At 35.2% G+C, this 12,537-nt stretch overlaps 3 protein-coding genes across 4 annotated transcripts in view; 1 reads left to right on the top strand and 2 right to left on the bottom strand.

Annotated features, from left to right (window-relative positions):
* Window positions 1–681: 681 nt before the first annotated feature.
* Window positions 682–2,232, bottom strand: LOC105380625 (SET domain-containing protein 4). The gene has a single exon (XM_011550220.3). The coding sequence runs from the start codon at window positions 2,069–2,071 to the stop codon at window positions 692–694; it is 1,380 nt and encodes a 459-aa protein (XP_011548522.3). The 5' UTR covers window positions 2,072–2,232; the 3' UTR covers window positions 682–691.
* Window positions 2,233–2,694: 462 nt separating this feature from the next.
* LOC105380616 (mitotic spindle assembly checkpoint protein MAD2A) lies at window positions 2,695–4,394 on the top strand. The gene is made up of 3 exons (XM_011550210.3): window positions 2,695–2,911; window positions 2,996–3,142; window positions 3,435–4,394. Exons 1-3 carry the CDS (start codon window positions 2,842–2,844, stop codon window positions 3,839–3,841), a joined length of 624 nt encoding a protein of 207 aa, XP_011548512.2. The 5' UTR covers window positions 2,695–2,841; the 3' UTR covers window positions 3,842–4,394.
* Window positions 4,395–4,945: 551 nt separating this feature from the next.
* The window catches only part of LOC105380607 (protein vein), a 42,975-nt gene continuing 35,383 nt past the window's right edge, over window positions 4,946–12,537 (bottom strand). Inside the window, exons 3-6 of one of the 2 annotated variants that reach the window (XM_038122475.2) lie at window positions 10,876–11,009; window positions 10,002–10,101; window positions 9,621–9,679; window positions 4,946–7,048 (exon numbers count right to left, since the gene is read on the bottom strand). In XM_038122475.2, coding sequence (XP_037978403.1) covers window positions 7,029–7,048; window positions 9,621–9,679; window positions 10,002–10,101; window positions 10,876–11,009 — 313 coding nt within the window. In that variant the 3' untranslated portion in view covers window positions 4,946–7,028. Of the gene's footprint in view, window positions 7,049–7,874; window positions 9,680–10,001; window positions 10,102–10,875; window positions 11,010–12,537 lie in introns of those variants that run through there. The other variant, XM_038122473.2, reaches the window with a different exon arrangement.

Below are 12,537 nucleotides of genomic sequence, written 5' to 3'. Positions count from 1 at the left end.
TGTACTGCAGGAGAAAGAGGGATCAATCCTCAATAATCCTCCTCAACATTCATCCACCGGGTGGTCCAACTCCCAGGCCAAACAACATAACAGATTCTCTTATGAGTTCTACCCTGCTACGCATAGTCAGTAATGTTACATGGTTGAACTATGCAGGTACAACGGCTGAAAGGAAGCGGAAATTAGTCTTTAGATAAACTTTAAAATGGAGAATAAAACCAGGCGAAACTTTGGCAACATAATACCCATATAATACCTGTAATTTGCGAGACCAATCACTTTATTGGCAGTCGTTGATCGTTGGCGCGTACTTTTCTCCCCATTAAGTACCTACATCAATTTCTTATAGTATTTTCGTAGAAGACGGCAAGTTAACCGGGACATACTGGTGGTCCTCTGGTTGTAAGATAAGTTACCTACTTATCTGTATTACTTTTCAAGACTGGTGCAGTGGCACTTTAGGTACAATCAATGACTATAACCTGCTATAACCTAAGTACTTCTCTAGGCCCTAGAGTCTAGGGTACAATGTAATCTTCTTTCGGTTGATTACCAGTAGGTACCCAGTCAATCAGTCATGTGACTCTTAATATTTTGTCGTTTAGGTGTTGAAGTATTATTTATTATTATTACCTGCATCAATATGAACACAGGAAGGTAGCATAAATAAATGAGACAATCTTTCACATCTCTAACATTTAATAAAATTCTCCAAGATACTGATATAGTGACACATAAGCTCTACACAGTTATTCAAAATAACATTATTATTTCCAAAAGTTTCTAATTGATCTACAGATTTCCTAATATCCACAATTTTCTCTTTCACTAAAGGTGTAACTAAATCATTAAAATTACTGTCTTCAGTTACACCATTCATAGAAGAATAAATAATTCTACTTACATCTGAGTTCTGCTTATAGTAAAACTTCACTACCATTAATAGAGCATAAAAATTGAAGCTTAGGCCTTTCTGATCTACATACAGATCCTTATTAAGCCCATGATTTTGTATGAAAGTTATTTGATCTTTAGAAAGTTTCAGTTCTTTCATTTTTAAATACAACTCCACTACATCAAAGTCAAATGGAATGTAATCCAGCTCATTATTAGGTAATATGAACCCGTATTCCATCAATAACTTTACATTATAACTGTCTCCATAGCAAATGAAGACTTGTGTAAAAGGTTCAAAAGTATTGTTAGTGTAAATAGAAAATCGAATATCTGAAAATAAGTCTTTGTCCAAATTGTCTAGGTTTATGTTATCAGAACAACTATTAAGAATTAATTTGGTTTCGTTTCTGGCTTTTGGGCTATGATTTATCATGTCCAGATAGGGACATAGTGCTATCTTTGTGTTGTCATTGATTAGATTCAGTAAACTGTGTTGATAGTTATTCATGTCCACTACTTTAGTCAAGTCCATGTACACACACCGTGTGTTCACAGTAAAATAGGCCCATTCATAAAGATTGCGTGAGTAACTCTCTTTCAACTTACTTAAAATATCATTCTTACTAAAATTATTATTTAAAATATTGTTAAAAATATTATATGAAGAGTCTATAACATCACTTTGTTTTGATATCACTGATTGCATTTTTGCATCCAAACAGTTTTGGACATCTTTTGGCAGAAAATATGGCACAGTGTATTCTTTTGGTAGGCTTTTCAGGTACAAATACCAGAGGGACTGCGATTCTTGCACTTTGTGATAGACCAGATAGAATGCCAGCAGGGATTGGAATGATAATGACTGTTTATACTTTTGTAGGCAATCCATCTTGTTCTCACAAAATATCTGATTGAATGTTTTATCCATGAGTACTGTGGTAACATTGATAGTCAAGTTTAGGGGCATGTTCAGAAGTTCCTCTCCAGGGTATATCTTCCTTTTCGTCATCACTCCACGGCCTGTGTCGTTGAAAGAAGCTAGGACGAGCTTGTCGTTGCGACACAATCCCTGAGCAGCGAGCCAAGAGTTCAAATTAATGAGTTCTTCATTGTGATCACAAGTTGTAAAACATCTTGGTTTCTTTTTTGACCTTTTCCTTCGCGTTCGACCCATTTCAATGGAGTGATTAAATTTTAAAACATGTCTGGATTCTTCTTATTTACAATACTTGAGAGTTGTGTGGATGTTCTGTTTGTAAAATAAAAAACATTTAGATTTATCGCAAAATAAATATTTGGCAAATTTTCATGAATTGATCTATCAGTCAACTTGACATTGACAAATTTGACAGTTTGCTTAAAACACAAAGTATTTTTTCTGATTACTTGAAGCTCAGAATAAAGGCCGACAGCTCGTGCCAGATTGCTCTCGGACGTCTGAAAGCTGAACGACAAAGACGTCCGAGAGCGATCTGAACTGTCCCAAAAGACCGTGCACACTATCAGTCGTGGCTGACAGCCGCGTCTGTTAAGCTGCAAACAGACCAGCCCAACGAATGCCCAACCAACGCCCAACGATGGATATTTATCATACATAATACAGGGCAGATTGCAGCAACGAAGGTCAACGGAACCCGTTCGTTAGCGTTCGTTTGGCAGGTCTGTACACAGCTTAAGCCGCTAATATAGCCTTCCATCATCATTTTCATCAGCCTGTCCCGTACAGTCCCGTAACACTTTGTTCTGTGTAAAAATAAACTCAGAATAATAATGGCAGGCAAACGTCAAAGTGACGTTCAGCACAATCACACAGAGTACCCAACTCAACTCGCTCGATACAATCAACTCGCAAAACGCAAAAAGTTTTGATTTGAAAATAAACCGTTTACCGTCAATTCATCAGTGTTTTTGTGTTAATAATTTTACACATTAAATAGAAATATCATGTCCCAACAACAGACTAAGAACTGCATCACTTTACGAGGCTCTGCACAAATAATTTGCGAATACTTAAGTAAGTCCCCATGCCGGTTAGTGTCTATAAAAATAACGATTTTTCTAAGTAATACTTTAATTTACTCATAATTGGCCTTTTCAGAATACGCAACGAATTCAGTGCTATTCCAAAGAGGGCTGTATCCTCCTGAATCGTTCAAGGCGGAGCAGCAATATGGAATTACACTGCTAATGTCTGAAGATCCTCAGATCAAAAGTTTTCTCACTAACATACTGGGCAAAAGTGAAGGTAAGTTGCTTTTCAAAGTAGTAAGGAGGTACCAAAATATTCCAAATTGGAATTCTGAATACTTTGTTAATCATGTACCATTGGTGTTAAGTATTGCCTTTCTGACTGTTTGTTATTGTTGAATTGTGAAGTGAAATAAAAATACTTACCAATGCATTTGGCTTATAGCTAAGTAATAAATGTTGTAACTGATACACCTTACTATTCAGAATTCATTAGATATCATTAAAATTGTAACCTTATTTTTGGTTTAACTAATATAATTCTAAAGCCACCAATCCTTTTGTTTCAGAATGGATACTCAACAAGCAAGTGAGCAAACTATCATTGATCATTCTGAATGTAGCCAACAAGGAGGTCCTAGAATGTTGGGACTTCAATGTGCAGTATGAAGACGGAGACATGGCAATGTCCAAGGAGAAAAATGAACCTGTCACTGGTAAGGAACTTAAAAAAATACAACAGGAAATCCGTGACGTAATGCTCCAGGTTGCTGCTACTATATCCTACCTGCCACTGTTAGACTGCCGATGCTCCTTTGACATCCTGATACATGCGAAACCTGACTGTGATGTCCCTGAGAAATGGTCCGAAGCAGAGCCTATATCTATAACAAATGCACAAAATGTGCAACTCAAATCATTCTCTACAGGTCTTCACAAAATGGAAACAGTTGTTAGTTATAAGTTAGCGGATTAGTTTAGTTGTAATGTAGTTAAGTATAGATGGCAGCACTTGTCATTTCTGGGTATATTGTGTGTAAAATGGATTTTGAGCTTAGGAAGTTATTCTTCATCCTAAGAATAACAGTGGCACTTGTTTGTGTTTTAAGAAAGCCATACATTTTTACAATAATTATTTAACTGCATACCCAGGTAATTACTCGTTAATATAATAATTTGTTTTGGCACCAATTAACTTGGTTAATATAACTTAGAACATCACATATAACTCAATATTTTACATTTTAGCAACAATCTCTTTATGTAAACAGTAAATCTAATCTTTTATATATTATGATAATCAGTTAGTTCATAAATTCAGAAAAAGTTATACTTTTATAACTTATGGGCCCACCTGATTAAATCATGAACTCAAAATATAAGTGTATGTGTGTGTTTATCCAGTGATATTAGTCCCAGTATTGTTGTAAATAGTCAGTAAGTTATGTGAGGCTAGCATAAGGTCACTTAATTTTAACTTTTTTAATCCAGTTTGATCAGCCAATAAACTTAATGGTAATCATTGTTTATTTTGTTGTTTCACTACTACACTAGAAAATTTCAGTTACTATTATAAATACGGACCATTTATTTTAACCACTATTTGCTAAAAGATGAACCATATCTTATTCATACTCAGATAAAATAATATATGTTTTTGTAGGGCATTTAGAGGTCTGCCTACACCTGACAGGTAACATCTAGACATTACCTAGTGACATACCTTCATAATTAGTATTACTTACCTACTTTTAATTGTTTTTAGGTAAATAGTCTCAGATTCGCCCCTTCTGGACAATTTCTAATGCATCTTATTTGTATACCAGCTTTAGTGTTGCATGTTGTGACCAGAAGGGCTAGCATGGGGCGCATTTAAGACGTGACAAAAGTTTTGCATCGCGCTCACTCACATCGCGCGGCCTCAAGAGCGAGCGCGACGGAGAACTATTGCCACGTCTTAATAGCGCCCCGTGCTACAGGGCCAGGAGAAAGGGATCCAGTCGATACGTCACTCTGGATGGCTCTTTTCGTGCACCCCATACCTGGAGGTTAAGATACTGGGAAATAAAATAAGCACTTATACTTCATTATTGATTTAATATAACAAACTAAGCACTTACAAAATAGCAGTTTAAAAGTTACAATAAATAACATTTATTCAGCAAATAATACTGTACAATTATTGTTAATACAACTTAACATTTCAATTTCATGTTTAATATTGAATAGACGAATGGCAGGGATGAGTATTATTTGTTGGGCATACATTCGAGCGTAGAGCATAGTTACAATAATTAATATAAGTATAATAAAGGTAGGCCGTAATATGCCGCCATCGCGTAAGTATCCGAACGCATCGCATCAAAAGTTACTTCGATTCTAGCCTAGATACTATCGATAGGTACCTATTGCTGTTTACCGATAGTACAATTTGATTCAAATTATTTGATAGTTCCGAAGTTGGCAGTAATTACACTTTTGTGCTTTGTCAAACTAACAAACTTCTTTGAAAGATGATGGTTTGTTAGTTTTACAAAGTACAAAAGTGTATTCGCTGCCAAATTCAGAACTGTCAGGTTGTTTGGACCGAACTGTAGGTAGAGTAAAACTATAAGTACCTAAAGTCCTGAAAACGGAAGTGGATTCTAACTAATTGTTAAAGAGTGTAAAAGTAAGTAAATAACTGACAATGATAAAAAGTCTTAGCAAAATCGCACTATTTATTCTCAGGACTTTATAGTTCGACTGTACCTTACTATAGTGGACTATCGAGCGGCACCACTGCAGTGTTTTCGGCACATTGACGACGAAACTTTTACAGTGTAGAAATTATACTTATAGAGTTCAAACGGGTTTTTGGAATTCTTAATTCGGTTGTATCATCAAAACTCCTACAATTCCTAAAATTACAAGGAAGCCAAAAAATATTAATTGTTATGTACCTATGTCAGGGGTATAGCAGAAACTGGGATATAATATAAAGCAACAAGTTTTTATCTTATAAAGTTTGTCATAAATATAAGCTAAAAGTTATAGTTATTCGTCTATTCAGGTGTAAGATCGGTGGCATTTTGCGCGTTTTAAGTAAGTGGGTACTTTATCTTTATGAGCCGTTCACACTTTAACAGCACGACTTATAAACAAATTACAAGACATAACAGTAACTGAAAAAATGCGAACGGTGCTTTATTGTGTTAAATTACTGTCATACAAAAAAGATTTTAGATGTACAATTACAATACAGTTTTATACATATTAAAAGTATTAAAATTATTGTCATTAGAGATTCTTCCGCGCCTTAAATTAACTATTTAGGAACATGATTTCTTGTAAAACCGAATAGCATTTCTTATAAAGCACCACTTTATTACATAATAATATAAAAAACCTAGTTGTATCTAGGCATTTTATTTGCAAATAATTTAGTATTGCATAGATCTCCTAATTTCTGGTTGGTTTTACACTATGCGCGTTATAAGATGGTACCGGTCATGTGCAGAGAAACCTGACCCCCCTCCATAGTAACAATGCTTCTGAGAGGGGTCAGATTTATCCGCCTTATACTGTACCTATGTACATATGTCTAGATGACAGATTATGATGTCACCCGCACCATCCTATAGCGGAAATAGAATAGGCGTCTTGAAGACGATATAGTTTTACATGGTGTCCCGATCATTGATTTGATACATGTAGATTTTTGCCGTTCAAATATTTCATTTCATTAGATAGGATGTGGATAGGATTTTGTGATCCACCAGACAATGATCTTAAAAACCATGGTAATTCCATTCGTCCAACGGACTCCTCATTAGTTAGCAATGAAGTTTGTAAAATTAAAATTTTACCGTTACATCACCACTAACCACTCCATACTACTTACAGGGTAAATTCTTAACACACAAAACTTTAATTTAGACTGTCATTACTAAAATTACATACAGATCCAGTAAAATACGTCCAATATACGTATGATTTAAAATGTATGATCACTTTTTGACAGTTCTAAAAATATTGACGCACAAAGAATCTAGCCCAGTTGCAGTGTTAAGATGTCTTACATAGGTCGAAGCTCGAATCGATTAAATTATAGGAATGCTTAAAATTCATGACCGTTTCATCATTCGCGTCGAGTCGTTCATTGTCGGATCCATATTCGTTGATTAGTCGCTGCCCTCCATTACTGCAAAAGAAAGAAATATATATATAAAAGTTAAAGATATTAAAATTAATAAAATTTGAGCATGCAAGCAAAAAGAGGCCCTGAGGATATCTAAATGTAATCTAAATCTTAGTATCTACAAATTATTTTACATTATTATTTTGGCTTTTACAGTTCTGCTCCGGTCCAAAGTTAGCCCGTTAAGTCCAACCAGACTTTGGTTAAGTTATTTTTGTACAAACAATACAGACTAACTTTGGCTGTCGCAACAGAACCGAGATAGTTTATTTGACTCTGTGTATACCTATAAGGGTTGATACAAACAAATGTCTTACAAGTTTTCTAGCCACTTGGTTTAATCTCACAACAAATAATAAGATTTAAAATAGACTTGACATACTTTACTTATGCTGACACCTCACATGCTATCAAAAAGCTATTATAAAAAGCATTAGTAGTTACTATATTTTCTCACCAAGAATTAAGTGTTAATGTTGGTACTTGTATGAAAAAATGTAAAATTATATTGTTTTGTCCTTTGTAAAGTCCAACCCCATTACTATAATGTTTACTTATCGAATTAAACATCGTACTTTGTATATCTATTCCATTGATACTAATAGAATAGTTAGGTATAGGTACTCTTTACATTTTTTCATAAATTAAAACAAATGTGCATAATGTTATGTGCAAAAAATACAAAATTTGGAAAATACGTACCATGTAAATTTCCCTCCATTACAAAAACTTAATTTTATACAAAACATTATATTTTTTGGTGTTTCTTGACAAGGGATCGATTTTCAAGGGTAAATTGCAAAGAAAAAGAAATAAAAAACATACATTATCAGCTTTCTGTTAATTCCCACACTCATTCTTTTATTGTGATTGGAGTAAACCGAAACAATGACATTTCAATACATCTATTCGGGCTTAGTATTTGTTGTGAGACTACAATCAAAAGTTAGAATGACTTTATAAAATTATTGCTACACAGCACTCCCTTTTTTTAAGGTACTTTTTTTTAAAAACAATTCTAATCAGTATCGACCACGGTTATACATTCTATCGAAGAAAAATTATAAGGACAAGAATTTTTAACCCTTTACTCGGTCAGGTGTTTCGGAATTACAACTTTACCAAGGAGTTAAAAAAGTTATATTTTTATGTAAGTATATAAAAATCATTATTAAGTATATACTATGTCGTTAAGTAATCTTTAAAAAAAACTGATTTAGCATTCGTAAGGGGATCAAAATAAGACCTACGAACAGCCCTTCATTAATCAAATTTTAAATAAATAACATAATCTAGTCATTTATGCAATATAAATAAAAAAACTTACAAAATAAGAAAATGTTTCTACAAAATTTAAATAAGTGTTTATGAATGAAAGTGAAGTTGGTATGAAAAGATCTCAGTCCCAAAGTGAAAATCTGCAAGTAAAAAATAAAGAAGTAAAAAGTCATAAGACCGCTTTATCGAGTAAATAATGAAAATTATTAAGGTTATCATTCCCAATTGAATAAAGTAAGAAACTTATATGCTATAATATTCAACCATTCAAAATTATCATTAGAACCACTCTCATAAAAGTTAAATATATAGTTACTTAAGTAATATTTAAAGAACTACCTAAGTTGCTAAACAATTAAAACTGATATCTGACTAGGTGGAAAACATTGGGCTAGTAAAAATATCATCAGAGTAAACTTTACGTAATGTCCTAGCAATTTTAGCATGTGTTACAAATCCCGGTGATAGTTTTTTTTAAATATTTACATGTTTCTTTGTTTAGATGGAACTGGGTATTCTATACTGAATTAAATATCCTAGATTACATTGGAAATTAACACCTTACCCTATAGATATGTACAAAATTTGCAAGTCTTCACTTCTAGGCTCCTAAACCATGTAGGCTACGCGTCACTCAAATTTTAGTAAATATTATATAATAATAATAGATTTCAGTTAAGAGTTATAAAAATATTTAAAATATTTACAACTTTATTAAATACAAATAGTATAAATAAGCTATTCTGTTAACAATAAGTGAATGATAAAAAAAACTGCAATGAAGGAAGTTCCTAAGATGTTTGATATTTGGATGATGACATGATGATTTTTTGATCAAAGTAAAATTCTATTATAGAAAAGCTTAAAAGCTATAATCTCAGCCAGCCTATCCGCTGACGTCAATACGCAAAATCGTATCTTCTGAACTTCCATTGAAGTCTTTTTCAAATGTTTGATGATACTACAAAATTATAATACTACAAAGTATTGAATAAAAGAACCACAGAAGCTGGCCCTCAACTTAACATAAATAACTTAGCAGCCATTTGGAACAATGGTACAAATCGCCATAAAAAGCTGTCAAAAATGCTACCTTAGAAGGCAAATCCATGGAAAAATGTAATATTGAGATGGCGGACAAGTCACTACTTCACAAGCCATATTGGCAATTCGAATTTCGATTAAAATTGTCTGAATGCACCAAAACTACTTGCTCACTAGCATTATAGCAGAATAGCCTGCTAGCAGTAAAATGAAGTAGACAGGCCCAGTTTGCACGTATAGATATTATACATACTACTTCTGTTTGACGCTTCTTTGTTCTCGCAACGTTGGCCGTTAAAACCTTCTGGACACCTGGATTAGGAAGAAATTCAGAGAGTTAATTTTTTTATTTACTTTTTAAGGGACAAGAGATAGAGAACACTAATGCTTTAGAGATTGATTGTTTTTAGACTGCGTTAACCAGAAAATGGGCAGCAGCGGTTAACTTGACTTCTTAGCTTTTGTTTTTCGATTTCTTTCAACCTTCCAATAAAATTTTGGAACTGCAGATGGTATTATCCTTTGTTCTTCTTCTTTGGGTACCTATCGGAGGTCGGCAATCATCTGGCTTATCCTTTCGTTCATATACAAAAGTATACGTGTATGGATGAAATAATGATGATATTGAACTCACTTGCAAGCTGCTTCCTGCACTTGCTCGAAGTAAAGGCACGTGCCTCCGTTCAGGCAAAACGTCGTTGGTCCTGGCATTGGACATGGTGAGCTGTAAGATACTGGAAAAGAAAAATATAAGCTATTTAATAAAGATGTCAATGTTAAAGAGAGAGAATAACAGTAAAACTATATATCATCCAAGTAAACGAACAAAAATTAAAATTTTGTACGAACACGTCTTCAAAGAAACGGTCTGTGGAGTGATTAAAAAAATATAAAGTACCTAAAACGTAGTAAGTAGCTAAGTAAATTTTTCACACAAGAAACGATTACAAACAGCTTTAATAGAAATGTAATACAGTTCAATGTGTGCATGTGCACCTAGTTATAAACGCACGCCATTATAGCGGTTCACTACGATGAGATTTGCCAAATAAAGCGCAAGACAAAAAGTGATTTGTTTACAATTCTCGTATACACATACTTAACGCATTGGTTCTCAAGAACGTGGTAGACACACTTCGTGGTAAGACCTTGTGTTGGCGTCCAACGGTGCTGCAACGCGGTAAATAACTAAACAATAACACATGCTGACACTATTATGATACTGGGAAGAGTATGTTGATTGAGAAGTACCTACGCTTTACTGTTTAATGACGTATTCGCAATCAGGTATACAATAGATACTTTAAGCTTGAGTGGAAAAACTATACCTACCTATATTTTTTATACGTGTATTTTTTCATAAAGACTGAGGAAACTGACCCAATTATAAGGGCTTGCTATTATTTAAGTATTTTTGATAAAATCACTGGCCAATTTGTTCAAACATTAGCTTCTATGAATATGTCGTCCAAATATATTCAAATGTTGCCATAAAGTCTGGTACTTACTGTCGGGTGCCGGCGGCAGGACACTGACATTGGCGGAGGTGATGGCGGGCGGCCCTATCGCGCCCTGCGCTCTGCACTCATACGTCGCAGAGTCGGCGAGCTTCGCGTGTTTTATTGTTAACACTGAGCGCCTCCTGAAACACAACAATAGTATTATTACAATCAGTATTGATAAAAACTATTCACATAGTATATACTCTGCACTATAGGCTGTGGACGTTAAGAAAGGATAATGTCAAATTGCTATACGGTTGATTGTTAATAGAAATAAAACCTTGTATCCCAACCATGAGAAGACAGCTGCAGCAATTACAAGACCCATCAACTAAAGGACCCTGGTATGATTCCATACGATATCTGGGGCAAACATGGCGTTGTCCAAACAATCGCCGTACAGACATATGTTGCGCGCATTTCGCATGCTTAGTGCACTAAACTGCAATTATACTGACACTAATCGTATACGCAGTGCTGTCATTGACCGACCTAACTGACTGACATGGTTATGGTTACACTGTCTTCACTACTTGAGTAACTGAAGGGTTTCTAGTAGTAGCTAGTAACATTTTCGAAGATTTGTTAGTATTTTTGATTCGAAAATGAACGTCGTCGTTTTATGAATTTGGATTTGAAATCTTTAGCCTCTTTCAGTACTTCTATGTCCTGTTATCACTGTGCATGGTCAATATAATTTAATTTTCGATAGTACTGGGGACTATTTATGTAAGTTATGTACTCGTATGACGAAGTTCTGATGACCCAGGCAACAAAATCATAATAATAACAAAGTATAGGACGAATGGAATCATTGAATTTAAAGTAAGTGCTGCAAGTAAGAATAAAGTTCAAAGGAGCAGTTGCAGGACACTGGAGGCAATAAATTATCATCAAGCGGGCAATTTCGCGGTTCACCAACCAACCGTCAGGTCAACACTAATCGTTTTTACAGAAGCGTTGCTGCACTTCGAATCGGTGAGTGTCGTTTCTAACAACTGATAGTTTAACCGCTTGGACTTGTGTTCTGCTTCAGATAATATAATACGTATAATCTTGGTATTATAAATGTAGGTATAATTTTATTATCATTGGAGTGTCTTTAGACATTGGAAGATGTTTATATCTTTCAAATTCAGTCATCATCATCTAAATCATCAGCGAATAACGCTCCACTGGACATATTTTGCCTGTCTTTCTAAGATGCACAACAGACCCTAATCGTCAGTAATCCTCACGCTCCACTACCTCTATCCAGCCATCTGCAAGTACCAGGCGTCCATGACTCACCTGTAGTTGAGCACTTGAAGTCTCCGTAACGCGATCTCGGTGACGGACCGGCCGTCCCTGTACCACGTGATCCGGGGATGTAGCATCTGCAAGTACCTGGCAAGCATAACTCACCTGTAGTTGAGCACTCGAAGTCTCCTCAATGCGATCTCGGTGGCGGGCCGGCCGTCCCTGTACGACGTGATCCGGGGATGTAGCGTCGCCCTCCACTAACTCTATCCAGACATCTGCAAGTACCAGGCTAGCATGACTCACCTGTAGTTGAGCACTCGAAGTCTCCTCAACGCGATCTCGGTGACGGGCCGGCCGTCCCTGTACCACGTGATCCGGGGATGTAGCGTCGCCCTCCACTAACTCTATCCAGACATCTGCAAGTAC

This window comes from Plutella xylostella, chromosome 22, assembly GCF_932276165.1.
Source record: "Plutella xylostella chromosome 22, ilPluXylo3.1, whole genome shotgun sequence".
Classification (NCBI taxonomy): Eukaryota; Metazoa; Arthropoda; class Insecta; order Lepidoptera; family Plutellidae; genus Plutella; species Plutella xylostella.
This window is presented reverse-complemented; position numbering and strand designations above follow the sequence as displayed.